At 33.8% G+C, this 24,867-nt stretch overlaps 1 protein-coding gene, 1 long non-coding RNA gene and 1 pseudogene across 2 annotated transcripts; 1 reads left to right on the top strand and 2 right to left on the bottom strand.

Moving 5' to 3' along the window:
* Positions 1-443: 443 nt before the first annotated feature.
* Positions 444-1,524, bottom strand: LOC119189292 (annotated as a pseudogene).
* Positions 1,525-5,568: 4,044 nt separating this feature from the next.
* LOC115456111 (protein phosphatase PTC7 homolog) lies at positions 5,569-20,064 on the top strand. Its single transcript, XM_030185006.2, has 5 exons — positions 5,569-6,033; positions 8,785-8,964; positions 10,201-10,399; positions 18,133-18,392; positions 19,123-20,064. The coding sequence occupies exons 1-5, from the start codon at positions 5,805-5,807 to the stop codon at positions 19,170-19,172; spliced, it is 918 nt and encodes a 305-aa protein (XP_030040866.1). The 5' UTR covers positions 5,569-5,804; the 3' UTR covers positions 19,173-20,064.
* A 1,910-nt stretch (positions 20,065-21,974) lies between these two features.
* LOC119189258 lies at positions 21,975-24,613 on the bottom strand. Its single transcript, XR_005112316.1, has 2 exons — positions 24,419-24,613; positions 21,975-22,268 (listed from the first exon to the last, which is right to left on the bottom strand). It is a non-coding gene; the product is annotated as an uncharacterized LOC119189258 (long non-coding RNA).
* Positions 24,614-24,867: the final 254 nt, after the last annotated feature.

The raw sequence follows: 24,867 nt of genomic DNA on the forward strand, positions 1-24,867 counted from the left end.
ACCATTTCTTCTCTGATTGAATAATCAGCAGTTTCTAAATATGCCAACATTTCTTGAACAATTTCTTCAGCATTTGTTTTGTCACACATTGCATACAGCAAATCTACAGCTTGTTGTCGAACTGAAACATCTTTTTCCATTTTCATAGACAAAATAACTACTTCTTGGTGTTTTTTGACTGCTTCATGTGAGAATTCAGAAGTAGCAAGATGACACATTGACTCAAGAGCTAAATATCGCAAATTTGTCTCACGGTTGCTCAAAAATTGGCCCAGTTGGTTGCATGCAGGACTAATAAATTTGGTTCACTATCATTGTGGATAATAAGGCTGATAGCCTCAAAAAGTACTGCATTCTTTGCATTTGAGTGTTGAACTTTCTTTGATTTTGGGGGCTCCTGGGCTTTGTTAAATATAGTTTCAAGGCATTCTGAAAGCCTTCCTCTAACACCTGGTTCCTCTGATGGTGGTGTGTGTAGTTTTGCAACAAAGCGAAGCAGTTTTGACAGATAACCATGGAGCTGGTACAAAGTAATATGTGTAGTCTTGAAGGTCTGTATAACTAGCAGTAACAATCCTGCTTAGTCTAGCAACAGCCAATGTTACACATCCTTTATACTCATCTGGGGTTTTCTTAACAAGAGCATCAATTAGAGATGTCGCTGCAGTCACCACACCCATATGAGGATCATTAAGCAAATGTATAATACGAGATGTCCATTCACCTCCAGGTATGATTTCTGGTGATTTTCGGAATAGTCTTAAAAGACACAATGCAGCAGATTGCTTTACCACATCCATAGTATCTCCTGAGACTAGAAGCTTTGGAATCTCTGTTCCAAAGGCTTGACATGTCTTGCTGCCAATATTAGCAATGCACTGGAGGGCTAAGTTGACATGGATGGGGTTGCGAGATTGCAGATCATTTTAATGCTTTGAATGATAAGCAATTAGGTCACTGTTGGTGTTGACCAGGACGGATATGAAAAGATATCCAATCTGTTTTTCGGAATATTTGTTAGACGAAAGCAGATTGACCGCCTCCATGTGCCCAAAGTCGATGTCATGACCGAGCAGAAAAATAAATAAAAGTTTACAAACGTACTTTTCTTTTGGTACCCATCAAGAGTTTTGTCGCCTTTGAACTTACTTCTTATATTAGCCAGCTCCTTGTTGATCCTCTTTATTTCAGCTTCTTTACTTTTACAGTTTCTTATATCTGATATGAAGACGGCGAGCCCTCGCATTCCATCTCCCTAACGGCAGGCATATTGCCAAGTGACTTATCGAACACCAGTTTTAAGCCTTTTCTTCACACTCTTGCCAAAATTGAAAGATATAAGATGGTGACAATATAATACGAGGCGTAAAACCTGATATCGGCGACAAATTATGGCAAGTTAATTAGCAGCCGTCATTACAACTGTGATTACAACTAATGCGAAAGATGAGTTCTCTTCTATAAGTTCTACAACGCCTTCCTTTATCCATAGATCCGTTTGAAACGTCAGAGAACTCATTGTTTATGGATCAATATTGAACTGTCCTTAAAAATAATTCAAATGAAAACTATCCTTACTGCGTTGATATAAGGTAGTATGATGTTTATTTCTAAAATCTGGACAGCTGATATATTTTTTTACGCAGAAAATGTTATATTCGACAGTAAATAAAAAAATATTTTAATAACTGGAAAAAAATACATAACACTCAAATTCTGAATTTTTCAAATACATATAATATAATAAGTAAAAATAATTTAATCTTCAATTTAGTAGGGAAGTCTTGAACAGCGTATAATATAATACTACGGTATTGAATTATAATTTCTTATGTAGACTTCTATGAACCTCTAACTGGGAAGTCGGGAGAGAATTATAATACAAAATTCTATAAGTACTTACATATCCAAGTTAGCAGTCTATTATACATTCATATTAGAATGTTTTCATAATAACTACTTAAGTCCCGTTGGTTTTGTTTTGTAGTGAGATTTTTGATAAGATCGTGTGCGAGTTATACCGGGAACAAAATAATAATACCTTTAATGCCGGAGCGCGGGTTGGCTTATATTTTGTATAGGTACCGATTCGTTCTACTAGCCCAAATATAAGTGTACAGGGAATGGCATGGCCTGGCGTAACAATAATGTGGCGTAATGGGGAAAATGTCATGGGTCCAAAGCTTTAGGCACCAACATTATATAAAGTTAGTGTCAGGGCGGAGCATATTCGATTAATTTGCCACAGATCTCTACCTATCACACATTACTATATGCCTTTATGGTGCAGTTACACCACCAGAGAGCAAATACTACGTACACCACTGTGTGTTAGGGAAGTGAAAAGAATACTTTGACAATGGATATCTGATACCAGCGATATGCAAAAGTAATATTTGTCGCACCTCATATCAAAAGCAACGTATCCCATCATTACAATATAGAAGAAGTACGATACAATTTATACATTTAAAACCAGTGCAAACAAAAAAGATAGTAATTGAGAATACGTGTATATATGTAGTAGTCTTTAATTAAAATATGTCTAGAGCATTATCTCTAGACTATCTTTTACCCGCGGCTCCACCTGCTTGAGAAAGTTTTTCCAGGATAAAGTTTTCCGTTAAAAAGTCACGCTTTATAATATTGTCCCGGGATAGTAACTTTATAATCTAAGTTCGCCTGATTCGCCATTTCTTTTGGGTGTCCAGTTTATGAAATCAACATTTCATAAAAAAATGTAGAAAATTAATCCAAAGTAAATATTTTATTTTGAGTCAATTATTTTTGTTGTATAATCATATACTGTCCCAGTGCTGGGCACGGGCTTCCTCTACTACTGAGAGAGATTATGCCTTAGTCAACCATGCTGAGCTAGTACAGATTGGTAAACTAAGTATATAGTACCCTCAAATTTCCTACAGGGAACTTCTCTGGTATGCAGTTTTCCCCACGTTTTTTTAGTATTATATGAAGATAATTTTCATCGCATTTAAATGGAAACCGTGCAACAAGTAGTATCATTATGCACGCATACAAGGCTGAGAAGAAATATCTAGGACAAAGAGAATTATAATAAATATGGAAAACCTAGGAACAGTGTATGACGCAGCTGTCGCGCAACTCTATGCGCGCAACTACCTTCTAATACTTAGGCTGCGTCAGCCAGCTACTTCGTCCCAAAAAATATTTTTCAAAGGGTAAATATAACATAGGATACCTTAGCTACTTTTATCATAATAAATTGCACAGTAGAAGCTTTATTTAAAATATTTCAAAAGTAATGAATTTTATACGGGTGGACTGCAAACAATAGCTTATAAGCCACATTTTTTTATGTACCTGCAAAGGCCTTGGACATAGCATACAAATCTCAGAAAAGAACAAGCATAGAAGGAATCTAAATTACCTTCATATACTTATCCTATTTTTCTAATAGGTCAAAACAGTTGAAAAGAACGAGACAAATATTATGTTGCTAATGACGGCTTGCGTACACGTTACAATCATCAAATGGTTACCTTTGGTCCTCTTTACGATGCCGAATTAAAAAGCAAATAAAATGTCAAATGTTCCAGCTTGCCAAGCTCAGAACAATGTCACAAACGCGCCCACACAATTTAGTTACGTTATACTTCAGCGCGTGCTTTTCAAAATTGGCTACATGTTTTGTAATATTTTTGTTGTTAATTTAATACAGTGCTGTTTAAGTAAAATATAGCCCTACGAACAAGCAATGGCCTGCGTTATTATGGAGTGTAAATCTCATTCTTCTCGTAAAGAAAATGAAACAGAAATCATCAGCTTCCATCGGTGAGTAAACAAAAAACCTAATATATTTGCTTAAACCCTGTACGTAATTGCAAAAAGTGTTATAAATTATACTTTATTATGCTGTAGTCATATTATAATCTGCTGTTGGCTATTCGATTCAGTCATTATTAAGTATTTCTCGTTTTTACCAATTTACGTAGTCGTGTTCAATAGTGTTGTGCTGCATATTCCATCGATAACATAGATGTTAGTATATTGTAGTTTACTATTTTGCATAAATTGCCTTTTACTTTCAATATACGGTGGTGTAGTGGTAAAAGCCACTTGGAAATCATGCGCGAAAGCTGGGGTCGAGGAAACTATCTGATTTTCATAGTGTGTTTCATACAATGTGTTTCATTGCAGATTCCCCACAGATTATGCTATGAGGCAAAAATGGATCGTTGCCATAGCACGTCCCAATTGGCATTGGAAAAAACAGCACCGTGTTTGCTCTAAGCATTTCGACAAAGACTATTTTATTAACATTGAAATAAGTTATCAAACATATGTGACATGAATAATACCGCTGTGTTTTAATTTTACTCTCCCTTTTTAGTAGCTTCTGTCAAACCACACCTCTTGGGTATCTTTTAATCCCTAAGAAAGTCAGAAAAGAACAGAAGGCGTACTAGCTTTCTCCTAGGCGAAATTTCGGCCGATATTTGTTTGTTACTTACAGCAGTTTTCATTTTTTCCGAAATTTCTAACATTTTCTTAATTCAATAATCTAAATGCTAAACCATTTTTGTGTGAATGACATTTCGGAAGGCATGGAAACTGCTGTAAATTGCAAATGAAAATCGGACAAAAATTAGTTCGAAGAAAGCCGGTAGTTCTATAGTTTACTGTAATTTAACAGCTTCTTAATAAGTGCTTTTATATACCCAGATTTCATTTGGTACCTGAATACCAAATTAGGGTTTTGATATCTTTTTTTTTCACCTTTATCTAAAATAGAAATTTGCAACGGTTTGTAGTTGACTGACCGAAAAGAGTTTATTTTCGCAGGTATATGAATTTAATTGATAAGATGTCAGATGGGATCGCAACACAATAAAATTTCTTGCTGTCTAAGACAGAGTACGCTCAAATGTCATAGTGTTACTTCTATGCTTGTTATTGTTCTGAGATGCAAATGATATCACCCATTATTCTGATAAACTACTTATCTATTTTTATCACAGATCTTTGTAACAAATTTTATTACTCGTCTATGGGCGTGAATGGTTTTTATAGCAATGTTACTAGGTCTAGAAATATCCCAAAGAATTTACGGACTTTGAAGCACGTCTACTCCACCGCAGTTAAAAGTGTTGAATGTACTAGATTTTAGAAATTATTAAGTTACCTGAAATTCTCAGTTTTTATTTACAGAATTTACAAAACCAATGGTTATTTGTTTCTTCCGCCAACTCAAACAACCTGTTTTCATCGTCACACCCTCTATATAACATACAGCGCATCCATGATTATTCTAGTATTTTATACAAAATTCGATATAATATAATTGATTTATAATATAATTGATACCATGTATTGTTGATCAAAGGTGCTTAAGGGCCTTATTTAGATAAGTGGCGAATAAATTGAATAAATCGTCTATGAATTTGACCATGTACTATGCGTAGCGAATACCCCCGAATAAGCTGTTTACACCTTTGTATTCGTGACTATTCGTCAGTATTCGGTGTGGTACTCGGAAAGTATCTAAATGAAGCATGACATTTTTATTCTATTTTTAGTTTTTCCTGGCAACTCTGTTTCAGTCAGTCAATTTCAATCACAAGACCATCGTAGCCATAGATTATTTTATTTCATAAAAACCTGGTAGTAGTAAATTCGACTCTTCATTTTCAATAGAGTATATTTTAAATTTAAATTCGTGTTGTGTTTAATGTGAATGAATGTGATATTTTTCTATTACAATGTCATTTGTATCATTTACGAAGTTGTGAAAAGCTGGTGTCAAAGTGCAAACCAACTAATGAATGATGCAGTCTATTTTCTGGACTGGCAGACTGTTGTCACGTGCTATTAGAAATGGACTTGCAAGTTTATCCAGTGCAGCTGAACTGAATGTTTCGAATAGAAAGCATCCTTATTTAGTGTCTGTTGTGTGTGGTTTTCCAAAAGACATTGCCAATGGACGAACACGAAAAGGACAATTTGGTGACGACGCATGGTTTTCCACTAACTTTCACAATGCGGATGTTATTGGTAAGAGAATGCACATAGACTAAAACAAATTCGGTGCACTTAAATCAAAATTAATATTACAGAAAATTACTATAATAGGTGATTTACTAGCAACAATAATCATCAAACAATAAAGCAACTATGACAACAGAAAGATATAATACACAATACTTTTTTGAGAAATGTATAGGAGAAATTGGGGAAAATAGTTTAATGTGTGCTCTTTTCATTCACATTTGAATGTTTAAAAATTTTGCATTTCTCACAAACTTATTAAAAAATCACAATTGTTTAAAAGAACCTTGAGAATATATAACCATTTAAATGTGTTTAATTAGTGCTTCATAATATATTTTTTTGTATTTTGTAATTATATAAATATTTAATTGTAGCAACAAGGTTAAAAAAATAATTTTGCTGTTGTCCTGCTATACAAGGCTTTATGTATAAAAACAAACACAATATTAATAAATCCATATGTGGCTTATAGAGAAACTACTTCAATATAAATAAACTGAACATAACTTACCCATTACTTGTTGTCACATACACTTACATGGTATAGTTAGGTATTTGTATATGTCAAACTATACCATGTATGGACCTACCAAGTATAAACCAACATAAGTAATAGGTAACTACAGTAAAAATTGATTCAAAATAAACTGTTATATTAAATATTATTTAGGTTCTATCTGATACCATCACTCATAACATTGACAGTTTTTAAAGCTTAAGGTATTATTATTTATAGTTTGACCTCATCGATTAAGCATCCTTGTATTTGAACATATTATTGATATCCCGTTTTTTTTTTATATATGACTACTTGACTTCTGTATACTGACATTTCTAGAGGAATCATAATTTCAACATAATTCACAATAATGGAAATAATAAATAGAACAAACACAAATTATGTGTGTTGACAAAGTATGTTTTTGGCTTTAAAACAATATTTAAAGTAAAATTCATGCTGTGTTTAAGATTGAAGTCCTTAAACTGTCTATGTTGTTTATTGTTTTACATACATAAATATTGATAATTTCTACAGGCTTGGAATTGAGGTACAATAACAAGATAAAAAATGTTTGCTGTTGTTAATATTTACTTCCATACGAATATTTTACTTGTAAGTTATCAATATTTGGCTTGACTTGGCTATTAGTTGATAGATAAAAAAAATTGCATAGGTTATTTCCATTTTTTTAAACACATATTTCATATTATATCATAATTAGAGACTGGATAATATATTCCTTTGCATATTTCAGTATTTTTGGCATATAATGCCTAAAATCATGGCATGAGTGCTTATTTTCACTAGTACATTACTAGTGAAATACAAATAAGACCAACTTTCTGAAAATTTTATGTGTAACATTTGGTGTACCTGAAAAATGATTTTTAAGTTATTACACTATTAAATAAAAAAACATGTTACATACAAATAAGTATCAATTATGTGATAAATTTTTTGCTCCTAGAAATTTTATGCTGATTTTAGCATAGAAACCTAATAATTTCTTTTAATTCATGGATATTAGCTAATTTGACGTTTTACATGCATATTTTGGGATTTTTAAGTATAACTATTTTTTTTTTATTCATAAAGATTAGAAATCCATTTTCACTTTGCAGCCTCTAAATCTGTCCCAGTTATTGTATAAAAAACATTTTGCTACTTAGCATTACCTAAAAGTTTTTGGGAATGTTTATGCATATGGAGACAATATTATAATATTTATACCATTACATTAAAAAATATAATGCCAATGATGTGTTAACCTGACGTGTTGGAACCATTGGGTACCATGCATAAATTGCATCACATGTTTAAAGGGGCAAGGGTGGTGAAGAAAAAGTGATTGTGTGACAAAGGTGTCTAAAGCACAAAACATGAAATGCAAATAGTCAACTAATTTTGACATTGCTTCTAAATAATATGCTTATCTTCTTGAAAATAATATTTTACAATAAGTTACTTGAACCTTGGATAAAAATAAAAAAGTGCAAGTTTCTAACACAAATAAACATCAATAAAAAGTAATTTTAATTTTACATGCTGTAATGCCATTACTATGACTATAACTTTAAGTGAATCCACACTAAACTACAAAATTATTAAACAGATTATAAAGTAAAACTGAGATTTTTGGTGAAATATTTGTTATTCATGTATGAATTTGGCACAATGGTTGCAGAAATCAAGACAAGTTCGTGGTGTTATTTATGAATGCAATGTCAAAATGACCCTGTATATGGTTTATTTTATTTTGTTGGTGAATTCTGGCTTGTAGAGAGCAGTTCCTAGTACCACAGGGTCGCTCATCGGCCATGGGAAGTTGATGTTGATTTTATTAAAATAGTAATCTCTGATTTTATAACTGCTGTTTTGATTTATTTAGTTCTGGATGTAAAAATGAAAAAAATGTAACACAACACCTAGGGGGGGGGGGGGGTCTCAAATGTGAGGAGGACAAGGACAGGGAAGGAGTAAAACAAAAATTTGTGTGTTGTCATTTATGGATGACCTCTTGGAACAGAAACCATCAAATAGATTCCCTGTTAGATCCACAAAAAAACAATACTAATTATTTTTTATGAACAAGGCCAAACCTATTTTTGGAGAGTAACTGCGTATACTGAAGGTTGAATTACAAGGGTTACAACAATTACCACCTTAACTGTTTATTTACTATATTATATACATACCCAAATAAATGTATACAGTATATACACACAGTTAATATTTTTATTTACTCTGTTTAGGTGTCGCAGATGGTGTTGGAGGATGGCGTGCGTACGGCATTGATCCGGGCGAGTTCTCCTCGTATCTCATGAGGACATGCGAGAGGCTAGTTCAGATGGGTCATTTCAAATTGTCTGAACCAGGCGACCTGCTAGCCAAGTCCTACTATGAATTATTGGAACACAAAAAGCCAATATTAGGTTTGGAAATATTATTACTACAGTAACAATTTTATGTTCATGCATGTGTTCTTTCTACACATATGTAATAAGAAGTATTTTCACAACCCAGCATAATAATAAAAAGATACCACTTTCACTAATCTACAATTTGCATCATATCATACCTGAACTCTATAGTCTGTATATCTACATATAGTCAATAGTCATTTTGTCCATGTTCAAATTTTATTATATTATAGTCACAAAACAGATGCCACTTATGATATTACAAATATTCTGTTACTCTAGGAAAAGACAAATCAAAACAATTTGAAGTCTGCAATGGTTAGTATACAACATAAATTTACGATAAATTTAAAAAAATCATTACAACATTGCTTGTTTTGCATTGTGATTAGTTTCCCTTTTTGAACTCATCACTTATATACTCATTCCGTATTTCATATCTTGGTTATTTATATTATTCTAACAGATAAAATTGTCAAACTTATAACACATTTGTTTTATAGTTTTTTTATTAATTATTGAATAAAATATATTGATTAATTTAAAAAGAAATAAAGCTGATTTTTATATACCTGCTAGTACTTTGAAATCACAATTTGTTGTTTCAATGCAGTCATTATCATGACATACTGCGCATCGTGATGTAAATATATTAGTATTCATTGCATACTCCGCTCATTTGCAGACGCCAATTGCTCCTGAAAGTAGGAAATAATTCATAAACTTTGCGGATTTGTAGTTGAACGCGCATTAAACCGGTTTTCATACACCCGGTTACCCCCATCTTTATCTGGATTCATCTGGACTTTGTCAACATCGAATTTATCGTTCAATAACACTTGTCCATTCATAGTTGTAATATACACAGTGATGTATGTCAATTTATTAGCGGTGATGTGTGGACATTGGACTGCAGCCGTTCAGGCGGCGAGTTATTCATATACCAATGTTAATTATTAGAAGAATTTAATGTTTATCAACAGGCAACCCTTAGATATTTAAGAACCAAACCGAAAATAATTTAGCTAATCTTATTTATGTACAGAATTTCAAGTTATCGGAATGTCTCACATACTTTATAATTCATAGTTATTGGTAGTCATGGTACTTTTTACCGTCAAGCGCTAGGTCAGGTTCCTATCTATTCATTTACCATCATTGATTGCTAGTTAAAGCGGAAAATAAGCTAGGGATAAAATTTCCTTGAAAACTCCAAGTATTATTATAAAGACTAAATTTCTACTACAGGTAGCAGTACGGCATGCGTCATGATTCTCGACCGCAGCGAGAGCATAATGCGTGCGGCCAACATTGGCGACAGCGGGTACATGGTAGTGCGCGGGGGCAGGATCGTCCATCGATCGCACGAGCAGCAACACTACTTCAACACACCTTACCAGCTCAGCCTGCCGCCGCCTGGACACGACAGGAACGTACTTAGTGATAGGTAAGTCGATTATAATTACTCTTGCAATTTCGAATTCGCAGTCGATTCATTATGCCATCGCTCCGTTGCCTTATGTAGAATGAAATAGTGTAAGGTGTCCACTATCCGCTTATTGTTTTGACAATTTATAAGATGTAATCTCAGAACAATGACAAGCATAGAAGTAACACTATGACATTTGAGTGTACTCTGTCTTAGACAGCAAGAAATTTAATTGTGTTGCGATCCCTTCTGACATCTTATCGATATCGATAGATGCTTTGTCTATCGGCTATGGTAAATTCACAGACCAGCTAAAATAAACACTTTTCGGTCAACTACAAACCGTTGCAAATTGCTATTTTAGATAAAGGCTAAAAAAAAGATATCAAAACCCTGATTTGGTATTCAAATACCAAAAGAAGTCTGGGTACTATAAAAGCACTCGTTGAGAAGCTGTTAAATTACAATAAACTATAGAACTACCGGCTTTCTTCGAGCTAGATTTTGTCCAATTTTCATTTGCTATTTACAGCAGTTTCCATGCCTTCCGAAATGTCATTCACACAAAAATGGTTAAGCATTTAGATTATTAAATTAAGAAAATGTTAGAAATTTCGGAAGGAATGGAAACCGCTGTAAGTAACAAACAAGAAATCGGCCGGAATTTCGTCTAGGAGAAAGCCAGTACGCATTCTGTTCTTTTCTGACTTTCTTAGGCATTAAGAGATACCCAAGAGGTGGGATTTGACAGAAGCTACTAAAATGGGACAGTAAAATTAAAACACAGCAGTATCATTCATGTCACATATGTTTGATAGCTTATTTCAATGTTAATAAAACTTTGTCGAAATGCTTAGAGCAAACACGGTGCTGCTTTTTCCAATGCCAATTGGGACGAGCTATGGCAACGATCCATTTTGCCTCATAGCATCATCTGTGGGGAATCTGCAATGAACATATTGTATGAAACACACTATGAAAATCAGATAGTTTCTTCGACCCCAGCCTTCGCGCACGGTTTCCAAGTGGCTTTTACCACTACACCACCGTATATTGAAAGTAAAAGTCAATTTATGCAAAATAGTAAACTACAATATACTAACATCTATGTTATCGACAGAATATGCAGCACAACACTATTGAACACGACTACGTAAATTGGTAAAAATGAAAAATACTTAATAATGACTGGATCGAATGGCCAACAGCAGATTATAATATGACTATAGCATAATAAAGTATAATTAATAACACTTTTTGCACTTATGTACAGGGTTTAAGCAAATATATTAGGTTTTTTGTTTACTCACCGATGGAAGCTGATAATTTCAGTTTCATTTTCTTTACGAGAAGAATGAGATTTACACCCCACAATAACGCAGGCCATTGCTTGTTCCTAGGGCTATATTTTACTTAAACAGCACTGTGTATTTATTAAAATTAACAACAAAAAATATTACAAAAACATGTAGCCACTTTTGAAAAGCACGCGCTGAAGTATAACGTAACTGAATTGTGTGGGCGCGTTTGTGACATTGTTTTGAGATTGGCAAGTTGGAACATTTGACATTTTATTTGCTTTTTAATTTGGCATCGTAAAGATGACCAAAGGTAACCATTTGGTTATTTTAAAGGGTACGCAAGCCGACCTTAGCAACATAATAATTGTGTCGTTCTTTTCAACGATTTGGCCTATTTGAAAAAATAGGATAAGTATATGAGGGTAATTTAGATTCCTTCTATGCTTGTTCTTGTTCTGAGGATGTAATCTATACTTCTATACTATTATATAAAGCTGAAGAGTTTGTTTGTTTGTTTGAACGCGCTAATCTCAGGAACTACCGGTCCAAACCGAAAAAATCTTTTTGCGTTGGATAGCCCTTTGTTCGTGGAGTGCTATAGGCTATATATCATCACGCTATACCTAATAGGAGCGGAGCAGTAATGGCTAATCTCAGGAAATACCGGTCCAAACTGAAAAATTCTTTTTGCGTTGGATAGCCCTTTGTTCGTGGAGTGCTATAGGCTATATATCATCACGCTATACCCAATAGGAGCGGAGCAGTAATGGCCAATCTCAGGAACTACCGGTCCAAACTGAAAAATTCTTTTTGTGTTGGATAGCCCTTTGTTCGTGGAGTGCTATAGGCTATATATCATCACGCTATACCCAATAGGAGCGGAGCAGTAATGGCTAATCTCAGGAACTACCGGTCCAAACTGAAAAATTCTTTTTGCGTTGGATAGCCCTTTGTTCGTGGAGTGCTATAGGCTATATATCATCACGCTATGACCAATAGGAGCGGAGCAGTAATGGCTAATCTCAGGAACTACCGATTCGAACTGAAAAAATATTTTTGGGTTGAATAGTCCTCTGTTTGTGGAGTGCTCAAAGTCATATATCATCACGCTATGACCAATAGGAGCGGAGCAGTAATGGCTAATCTCAGGAACTACCGGTTTGAACTGAAAAAATCTTTTTGTGTAGGATAGCCCTTTGTTCCTGGAGTGCTATAGGCTGTATATCATCACGCTATGACCAATAGGAGCGGAGCAGTAATGAAACATGTTGCAAAAACGGGGAAAATTATAAGTTTTGAGAGCTTCCGTTGCCTGCGCTGCGTAAACGGTTAAAGTTATGCAACAATGATGTATGACGGGATTGTTCCACTTTAAAAGTTCTAAAAATTATATTATAAAAAAAAGTCCCCCGCTGCATCTGTCTGTCTGAACGTGTTAAACTCAAAAACTACCCAACGTATTATGATGAAATTTGGTATGGAGACAGTTTGAGACCCTGGGAAGAACATAGACTCCCGGGAAACTACTACTTTTATAACGGAAAACTTTAGCCTGAAAAATTTTATAACGCGGGCGGAGCCGCGGGCAAAAGCTGGTAAAATATAAACATTGATGTGACATTAGATACGTCATCCATCACCAAGAAGAAAGATATAATATACATATAGTCAGATAAATAGGATATTTTGGACTCTTACCTTTACGACTATCAAAGCTGTCCTTCGATTATAACGTCCGTAATTATAAAAATATGGATAGGCCCCGTAGACGGAAAAGGGCTAACAGGGCTAATAGGGCTGACCCGAACTATAAATACCTTCAACTGAATTCATTGTATCTATACTAATATATAAAGCTGAAGAATTTGTTTGAAGTAAAACGCGCTAAACTGATGAACTACTAAACCGATTTTGTTTTTTTTTTAATTTATAGGATGCCACATTAGGTGCTCCTGCGTGCTATAGGATACTTTTTTATGCCGGTAAATTATTTATCCCAGAAAAACTTATTCACGCGGGCGGAGCCGCCGGCAAAAGCCAATTTGTGATAAAAGTGAAATATTGTCAGGCTTCAAAGAATTTAATAAGACTTTTAAATGATAATATATTTTTGTTTTAGCAGCAGTACAAAACTAGCGTGTAGATATTTTAAAGTACAAATTTTCTTTATTCTTTCTATTACGACTTTTAACTATATAAAATACGTATTCATTGCGTGTTTTTCGTACGTCCGCAGCTCAAATGATGTCCTTGTTTTATTTATCACCCGGACTAATCTACAATGAAAGTCAACCTCGTACCAAATTGGTGTAACTTGAGAAAACAAGTAATGTTTGTATTCATGCTTGGGCTATGAACTAAGAGGGTCTGGGATCGATTCGAAAACAATTACATTTTCTGTGAATTTTGGATTAAAAGCCATATCTGAGCTGGAGAGAATAATTCGTGCTTCATATGGTAATACATCGGTAACTCTATAACATGATAAGGAAATAACTTCAGCGCAGTCATTTGTTAGGCTAATCGAAACAGGTTCGAGCTAGTAAAAAGAAGTAATCTAATTTCCAATTTGCGTTTATCATCATCTATTTATAGCGAAAACAGCGTGCGCATTGATGCATCTCGATAGATTAGTTGCACACTACCATAATACTATTGGCCAATAGGTTTCTAAATAATAAATATCGATCATCAACAGTAAAGTTATGTATTTGTTTGTTGACCATAATCCATGTAAATTAGACGTTGACTTTGATATTTGCTTGGCAATCATAATCAAACTGCTTGAACGTGTCTTACCTGTACAGTACATATTATGTATGTTAAATATTCCAGTATCTGATAAAATTATCATTTTCCTGTCCCCACCATATACCTGCGTTTGCCAAATACTTGTTCGTAACATTGCAGTTTAGCCAACTGTTTTACAATTAATGTTATAAAATTGTTTCGTCCCGTGTAAATTGATCGCGTGCTTATGGTTTGGCATTATCAGTGAAATGCTAAAAAACAAACAGATAATAGCATTCCTTTGATGATTAAAGTAATTTTGATTAAAATATGGCATCATCACTTAATTTAAATTATTTCCTTAAAAACATTAATTGAACTGCATAATCTATTTTTGTAATGCCATTGAGATTTTTTTTTAAAAACGAGTTATTATATACGAAACTATATGTTACCATGGGGCGTTTAATATGCCGCCTAAGTCAGCCAGGTTATAAAATATTCAATTGAGGTGCATTTTGATGACGGATTGTGTATAAACATCATAATTTTAAATAAATTGATTAATACAATTTCAAATGTACGAAGTTATAAAACTAAAGAAATCGGTTATATTATTGAATATACTCATTTGTGTACTGAAATGCCGAAACATCTTTAATTAACGAACCATTCATTACACGTCAGAACATAAAGCGATAGGGAACACTATCTGTTTGTGATGCTATTAGAAAAGTAGCGAAAGGTTATTTCAATATAGATAGTGGCATAAACACTGCATTCAAGGATGTTCTTTTCTATTAGCTCTGCATGTCGTTTGATAAATTATGTGTTGTCTAAAGTAAAATACGCAGTAAAATACATGGTTTTTTGATATATTTTAAACAAATTAGAGACAGGATATAGGTATTCAATATTAAAATATACTTTATAATGTCTTTTATAAAAAAATATCTTTGACATAAGTAAAATATACTTATTATGTTTTATTCAGAATACGAAGTCAGCGATGGACACCATCGTTTTGTGGATTCCATATTCTATAGTTAAGCAAATTCTTATATTTTTTAAATATTCCGCTCTTAGCATATTTTTTTACATAACATGTTTTTTGTCTGACAACTATATCTAGTGTCGCCTTTTCGAAAGTATCTAAAATATTACGTCATTGAATAATTCATAAAATTATTTTTAAACCTAATACTACAGGTAGACGCATGATTCAGACTTTAGGAGAAAATCATGATTACAACATTCCAACTGGGGAAACCCACAAAATTAACTTTACACGCTGTCGCTGTTGGTTTACGGAATATTTAATTTAGCATGTACTTGACCTTCTTGACAGTCTTAAAGCTGTCAATTCGATCAGATGATTTAAAAAAATATAGTAGACCCCTGACATAGACCAGATTACGAATAATCGTCGAATAGCCAATTATTGTCGTTCTGGTTATTGTAAAATCTTATTTTGGTAACAGCCATAATATACCTGCAGATTTGTACACTATTTTAGGAGCTAGAGTTAGACCATTAAACTCATCTGATGGTTCTAGTCAGATCTTTTCTATAAGCACGGGATATCTTGAAACTTGAGTAAGCCTACCTGGTCATTAATATAGTCTACACATACTTACTATTTAAAGTCAGATTTGAGCACCATATTCCGGTTCTTAGAAGAAATTTTCAATTAATTGTTTGAAGAAATCCTTTTAATAGAATCCTCATTATTGTCGATATAAAAACCTACCATGTGACATATTTTCTTTTTGAATATTGGAGCAGGGCCAGGTAAAATATAAAAAAATCTTAATAATGGCTTCAAATATAGCTTGTTTACTGTAAATATACCAGTGTTGGCGTATACTAATAAATGACCCTGAGAATTTGCACTTACGCGTATGATTTCATATTATCTTTATTGTCTAAGCTTCTTTATAATTTTGTTAATTGAGATTATGCATAGTACATAGTATAGACTTTATTTATTAATATCACCAGTAAAATTGCTAAGTAATCATAAAATATATTTTCCCACAAAATTAGTATTCTTAAACATATAATAATTATTTGCATTATGGTTTATAAGTAAATACCCTTTTCTTAGCTTTTAGTTGTAAAAAGTCTTCACTATCTAACACACTGTAATAGGTCTAACACGCTACTTATGTAAGCATGCACGCGAACGTATTACTGTATTCTTTAAACGCTAGCTACAGTGTATTTTTAGAGTGTATAGAAATTTAAATGAGTATGAAACAAACGTCGCACTTTAACGACCTCATAAAAAATATTATAAGTAACTTATTATTGTAGTTTTGAACTTTGTTTTCAAATTCATTTCTCAAATAACAGTACTATATATGTGATATCTTTATATTATGATTTATTTTGTGATTATGACCAAATGTAGCGGCAATGGACAATTATTACATTTCAATTTATAGTATAGGGAATAGCCCTATTATTATAAGATTTTAATTTAGAGAAATAAATGATATTAATGAACATGGACTTCGTCGCCAGAGAACATTACCCATGCTAATAAATAGTCATTGTTCCATAGTCATAAGACCTGATTCTCGTACTAAAGTCCCGTGATCATGTGCTCATTCCACAACACAGCTGTAGTATTTCTGTATGCACTAATATTAGAATTTTTAGCTCAATGGACGATTGCCAAGTCTTTAAACTCACGTGCTCTGATTTAATTTATGGTGTTACATTTTAAATGTGTATTAATAGTTCAATTATTAAAACAAAAGTGAAATCTTGGAATGTCATAAAACTTCGTAATCAATTATTTTACATTTGAAAAACACTGCGTTTTTAAATATTTTAGCAAATATATTTTTAAAGAAGACAGGGGATAAACTAGGCAAGGGTCTTACCTCTTACCTAGCTATGAACCCCAAATGTCAAAAGAATTGTGGGTTAAAACAATGGCAATTGACACATAACGGTTTTTTGTGATTAGCTCTAATTTTACTTACTGATAATAAAACTTAAGGTTATAGCTTAAGGTCCATTTTTCATACATTTTGTTTCACCTTTAATCTGGGTAACTAAACAAGTATTGACAAGTAAAGAATTTAAATTCACGTCTAGTTAGTGATTAGTTCTCGCAGTTGAAAGAAAAACGTAAAAATAATTAATATGCATGGATATTTCGGCCTTTAAAATTTAATACGACGAAATTTTAAAGGCCGAAATATCCATGCATAACTAATCACTAACTAGACGTGAATTTAAATTCTTTACTTGTCAATACTTGTTTAGTTACCCAGATTAAAGGTGAAACAAAATGTATGAAAAATGGACCTTAAGCTATAACCTTAAATAATAACTTTATATCTGTTTTCTTTTTTGGACAGTATAAAAATGTAGTTACTGCTCGAAATAGACTGTCAAGTTAAATGACAAAGTTTTTTTTAGTTATAATAATTGTATTAATATTTATTTAGATATCGAAAAAAAATATATATATGGTTATATTAAATTTAAATTCTAGTATCCTAATCTTAGGCTACTTATAATTTTCTCAGACCATCCACAGTCCACACATTGGTAAAGGTAGCAGGAACACCCTGTATACAGGCAGCTTTTGACAGGTCCAAATGGAAATCTTTAATAGAAGCCTATGTACAGCAGATCCACACGTCATTTTCTCAAAGTAGCCTTATGGTCAATTCGTTCAGTTGGTACAATATTTGTTTTTAGGCCCGAATCCGCGGAGACATCCGAGTTCGCGGTGGAGTGCGGCGACGTAATACTGGTGGCGACCGACGGCGTGTTCGACAACGTGCCCGAGCCGGTGCTGGTGGCGGAGATGCGGCGCGCGCAGGGGCTCGCCGGCGACTCGCAGCGGCTGCAGGCCGTCGCCAACTCCATCGCGTGGATGGCCAGGAACCTCTCCTTCGACGGCTGTTACATGTCACCCTTCGCTAAGAGTGCACGTCAGAACGGCATTGACGCGATTGGTGCGTACCTATATCAAAATATTTTTTTCTTATCTTACTAATCTTTCTTACTCATGTTATTTATGCGAATATTTGCGATAATGTTTGATGTTTAAAATAAACTCAGAAAAAGCTGAATGTATTTGGAACATAGATAGACTATGTACATAATATATTATGCTACTTTTTATCACGATAATTTTCCGCCGTGGGAAATTTCAAATTTTTTGAATGTGATTTTTAAGGACAGTACAGTTATTTAAGGAATTTTTTGGCGAAAAAGGCTATTACCGGGGGCAAACCCGCGAGTAACACCAAGCTATTCATAAAGGTGTCACCAATCAAACGATACATGTATCAAGATATTGAAATCGGGTTAAAAATATATTTGACTGCGAACTTGAGTCTTAAACGCAGCAATGAATAAGGAAATTATGTTAAGTAAAAAACTATTATGGTAATATTTTACATAAATTATCGGTATTGTCTATTCAAGACCAAGTCACAGAGAGCAGTATATTTTATAAATAGTGGGAAATTGCATTGTTGTGATGGTAGGTAAAGATTTTAATTGTTCCATTTTCTAAAACTTTTATGAGTCTTTATGAAATCGTATTATTTTCAATAATAAACATCGGCAGTTACAAATACTGGATGCGATACCACTCCGCCAATGACGCGACTTTCAGGTCATCATTGTATTATTACTTGTTATTTGTTGTGTTTTGTTAAAATAACTGTTTGTTTGCAGGTGGAAAGCCGGACGACATAACGGTGCTACTCGCGATCGTAGCGCTATGAAGATGTCCTAATTGTGATTTGTGTAGATATATTTTAGGCTCGTTTTTGTTCATTATATTGACGAAATTAGTTAGTGACAACGCCGACACCAAAAACTTACAAAATACGGACATTTTTGCTTGGTTAATTATTAATATCAAACATTTTGTTTGTCAATTTACATAAAGAGGATGTCCCATCTCCGTGAGCATTTAAATTGCACAGGTTGAATATGGTCAATATACATCACATATTTATTAGCATTTTATAATAACGTTCATATTCAGCTTACAACTCAGGGGAAGGGAAAGGTGTGAGCGAAAATTTAATATAGGTAGTCTCAATAACTCAACACATTACACAACCATACATACAAGTATTTCTGTTGAATACAGGGGGGAGGCATTTGCCCTTCCCTGTCCACCTGGGTACGCCTACGTATGTAAGTAAAGACCAAACATATTATAACGGTGTACAAAATAAAATATCAAATCAATCGTTCGATTGATAGTGCTGTGATATTATTGAAATGGGGCGTCATCTTTACGTTTACTCGTCCGGTGGATTAGCGCGCACTACGAACTAATTTCTGCACGATATCTTTGATTATATACATTCGAGATGGACTAGTACCGACAAAAATGACGTAAGCTCTATCTATAATGTATGTAACCATAGTGTCTCGATTTTATTATCGCAGTGTGCTCTTCCTGATATTAGCAAAAGAGAATTGTTTATTCAATTTAAATCACGCTGTAATTATAAAATGATCTGATTCTCTTTTTTCTTAATTTACTGTGATTTAGTTGATAATGCTTATAGAGCATGTTAGGGGTTTCTCTAAATGACGAATTGTCTAATGAGCAAACATTGCTCACTTATGAGTTTATACGTATGTTCTACAGATGCAAAATAATTCATCTCGTATGAATTCTTTCTTGTGAACTACTTTGCCCGTTTAAAACATTCAAACGGTGGTATTCCCATTAGTTGGGTTCTTATCCATTATGTTATGGAAGATGATTATTTTAATTATTGTCTCACCCAAACATGAAAAATATCAAACGTAGAAACTACTCGCCTAGTCTTGATTGATGTCTGATCAAATGGTTCTATATTCTAGCATCTGATAAAGACTAAAATTATGCAATAAAATTTGCGGCACAAAATAAGTTTTGCATCATTGTTATTAACGTGTATCAAAGGTAGCCAAATTAAGTAATGTATTTCAAGATACAAATATATTAAAATAATATCGGTATAAATACCTACTTAATCTTTGCCAATATTTCCTGCAGTTGCTGCCGTATTGACCCAAATCGCAGATAATACACTTCAAAATAAGTCATTATATTCATTACTTTTGAAACACACGATACTGTGTTTGCAAAAAAAATATGATCGAGTGTATTTTTAATCTAAGTATTTTAAATGATAGAGGCCTTGTGCCCTAAAATTTACCGTTCATTGCCTAGATAGCATACGGTATCGCACACATACACTTTCACGTGTGAAATAGTGGAAATATGGAATGCTATGTAAACCGCTGAGATCGCGGCACCGTATGTTTTAGGATAGTCTAAAAGATAATATTGCATCCACGATTTCTGAACCCTGGTGACTGGGTGTTCACGAGTGGTGGGCATGTTGATTTGCCATCAGGTGACACACATCGTGTGCAGCTTTTCGATATTTAAAAAAATAACGTTTGATTGAAGACTGATTATAGTTTTTATTGTTCTTGTTATTATTGTAGTACTAATGAATGTCGTTTTGCAAACACATTCATCATAAAAATTTGTCAATTGTAATGGATGGTCTTTGAGATCAATAATATAAAAGTTTACTAATGTCTCTTCTTCTGTCTGTCCTACTCTAAAGTGGGGTCGGCCCCCAATAAATATAACAAAAATAAATCAATACATCTAGCAGTCTGATTTATAGTTCGCACTGAGATACAATTGTGCCTGAGTAGGAACTTTTTTCGAACTCACAACTCTCACCACACTGGCCTGCAACAAATATTATTTCGGGATGACACAAACATTGACCTCCATGCGGCGATCGAACCCGTGTTCGATGCCGTGCTCTTGTTGAAGCGTAACAAGAACAAGGTCATCGTCCGCTATGCCCCAGAGGCCATGTTAGAAAACGATGAAAACCCAAAAGCTAAATGTCTTAGCCCAAATTTAAACACTAAATGAAGCTAGCTATTGGGACATTAGTACTAAATAACAATCACTGATTTTCACTTTTCATAGCTGCTATTTAGCGCTAAAAGGTTCTATAAGATTTTTTATTTCATTTTGTGATGTAGTTTCTATATAAATTAAGTAATTATATGATTGTGATCGTTAAATTTATTTTTCGTGGATACTAACGTATGTGTATGTATTCAATATTTTTCTATGTTCTGTAATGTAATTTATTTGTATTGACATTAACACATTTTTGTGATTTGTGGAATGTATGAAAGCTCACTGTCGAACGGCTTTCGATGTTGCATTATGCTGTGAAGTTTCTCCGATCCGATAACTTGCGTGAAACACTAGAATAAACAATTCCAAATATTAATTTGTTTGTTTTATTTAAGTCTGCTATATCAAACTAGTTTTCTATAAGTAAATAAAAACATGAAAATGACATCAACACCTGAAGGATCTCAAAAAGTATCGGGAAATGCTGTGATGATCATTTACCCAAAAAAATGATGCTAGCCAATATATCCACAAATACGATTTTATGTTCTTACCTTTGGGGCTATTTAGACAAGACAATCTTCGTTATACACATATTGCTGGTGATTGATAAAATAAAATAACATTGGCATTGAATATTTTTCTTATGGCTAAATTCACACATTACATTAAATGTACTAGACATGAAACCTCCTACTTCCAAAAATACCATTACGCAATATTGATATCTTAAATATGTAGTTTGGCTTTAAATATTATCACTCGCCGTTTTGGTAGCATAAATGTTTATCTATTTTCATTTTCTTGGTTGTTGGGCTGGTAAGGTCGGCGCCAGTCGAATCCACCTGGTCGTATGTTGTCCAATTCAGGAAGCGGCACATATTCTGGCTCCTCCGGCAGCGGATCAAAAAGCCTTTTCCTAGAAATTGAATAAATGGAAATTAAATAAACAGACATAGTATGTATTGACATTGGATTTATCATTTTTCTGGTATATTTTATTGACGTCTCTAGTCATTCATTCGCTTTCGTTAAGTATCATAGAGATTTCAATTGTACAATAATAAAGTCTGTTATACTCGGTGTTGTCTTGCATCTCCGCCATATTTACGGAGGTTGGTATAATCCACTTATAGAACTCGAATCAATAGAAAAATATGTACCAAAAATTACACTTTTAAAAAATAATTATTGATTAAAAATAAAACCACCCGTGTAATGGCTATCACCCCGACTCGCCCCGTGTGGCATTGATGATTTAAGCGCCACACAACACACACACACACACAAAGTGCTTTGACGCGCGCTGCGGCCGCGCGTGCTAGCCGTGTCGATGGCAAAGAGCTGGTGTCGTCCGTGTGTGCGTGAACTATTCGCATTACCGTGGGGTCCTATTACTCCTATTCTGCCATGTACGTGGAGGTTAATTCTAAATCATCGTAAAATAATTTAATCAAATATTCAGATTCCAGTTTGAGTTAGGATTTTTATTGTATTATTAGATGATTATGTGTACCCATTACAATAGACTCTTCAAATATGGCGGGGATGCAAAACAACAGCTTTTATACGTACTTCTTCATTTCTTTCAATATTGATGATTGATGAATTTATATAGTCGAAAAATTCAATTTTATAGTTTCTAGTCTTAATTTTCATGGACCTTATTAAATTAACAATATCCATTTTAATTAACTCCAAGTAGTGATGCCATTGGACTTAATAGATGACATTTGTTTAAATACTTTTGTATATTACTTTGATTAACTTCGGTGTCTAGTCTAGTCTATGACAGTAATCTTGATTTACACTTTGGGTCACTGAGTCTATGGAGTTAGATGTTACACTTAGGAAAGCTTGCACATTTTTTATGCTACCGAAACAGACCCCAGAGGATTATCAAAATACTAGCTTTTGCCCGCGGCTCCGCCCGCGTTATAAAGTTATTTCAGGCTAAAGTTTTCGGTTATAAAAGTAGTAGTTTCCGGGAGCCTATGTTCTTCCCAGGGTCTCAAACTGTCTTCATACCATATTTCATCATAATGCGTTGTGTAGTTTTGGAGTTTAACACGTTCAGGCAGACGGATGCAGTGGGGACTTTGTTTTATAATATATTTTTTTAGAACTTTTAAGAGGAACAATCCCGTCATACATCATTGTTGCATAACTTTAACCGTTTACGCAGCGCACGCAACGGAAGCTCTCAAAACTAATAAATTGTCCCCGTTTTTGCAACATGTTTCATTACTGCTCCGCTCCTATTGGTCATAGCGTGATGATATATAGCCCATAGCACTTCACAAATAAAGGGCTATCAAAACAAAAACGAATTTTTCAGTTCATACTGGTAGTTCCTGAGATTAGCCATTACTGTTCCGCTCCTATGGGGTATAGCGTGATGATATATAACTTAGAGCACTCTACAAACAAAGGGCTATCCAACGCAAAAAGATTTTTTCAGTTTGGACCGGTAGTTCCTGAGATTAGCCATTACTGCTCCGCTCCTATTGGGTATAGCGTGATGATATGTAGCCTATAGCACTCTACGAACAAAGGGCTATCCAACACAAAAAGAATTTTTCACTTTGGACCGGTAGTTCCTGAGATTAGCTATTACTGCTCCGCTCCTATTGGGTATAGCGTGATGATATATAGCCTATAGCACTCCACGAACAAAGGGCTATCCAACGCAAAAAGAATTTTTCAGTTTGGACCGGTAGTTCCTGAGATTAGCGCGTTCAAACAAACAAACGAACAAACTCTTCAGCTTTATATAATAGTATAGATGCGTAGTACAAAAGATGAGGACTGTTCTATCTATATTTGACGTAATATCGTAATAATATAATATTTTATTTTCAGTTTTGATAATTGTTGATCATCCATATTCTGAACCTGAAGACATTAGGTGTTGGTAAATTTACCATGAATTATGATATTATTCATTTGTGTTCATTTTGAGGCCCATGAAATCTTTTTTTCTTTTATTATTATTTTATAACATTATGAAAATGCATAATCCTGTATACAAATTATAAATTATAACAAAAATTTGAATACTAAACTTACAGGAATGCAGGTGTCTTCAGAAATTTTTGTCCTCGTCTTTGCCTTGGTAGGACATCTTCCAGGAAAAAGTATACATGTCCAATAGCCATTCCAACTAAATCCACTGATATAGCATTGCCTAGCAAGACCGAAAATCCGAGTAACACCCAAGGGAGGTAAGGTGCCTGAAAATGTATGTTATGATAATTATTTATCTAGGAATTAAGTAAAATGCAAACTAACGAGGAACTGTTGATGTAGGTTGGTGCTAAAGTGAGATATAAATTGAAATACAGGTCAATGGCAAGATCTTATGCTGTCCCATGGGATTGTTCAGCTACTAAAATATTACTGTAGTAATAACTATGAAATACACTGACATCCACATATTAAATAATTAACATGTGGACACCTCACAACTGAATACAGTGTGTAAATATTAAAAAGCCTTTATTCTTTCTTTTGCTGTT

The sequence above is a fragment of the Manduca sexta genome, chromosome 14, assembly GCF_014839805.1.
Source record: "Manduca sexta isolate Smith_Timp_Sample1 chromosome 14, JHU_Msex_v1.0, whole genome shotgun sequence".
NCBI lineage: Eukaryota > Metazoa > Arthropoda > Insecta > Lepidoptera > Sphingidae > Manduca > Manduca sexta.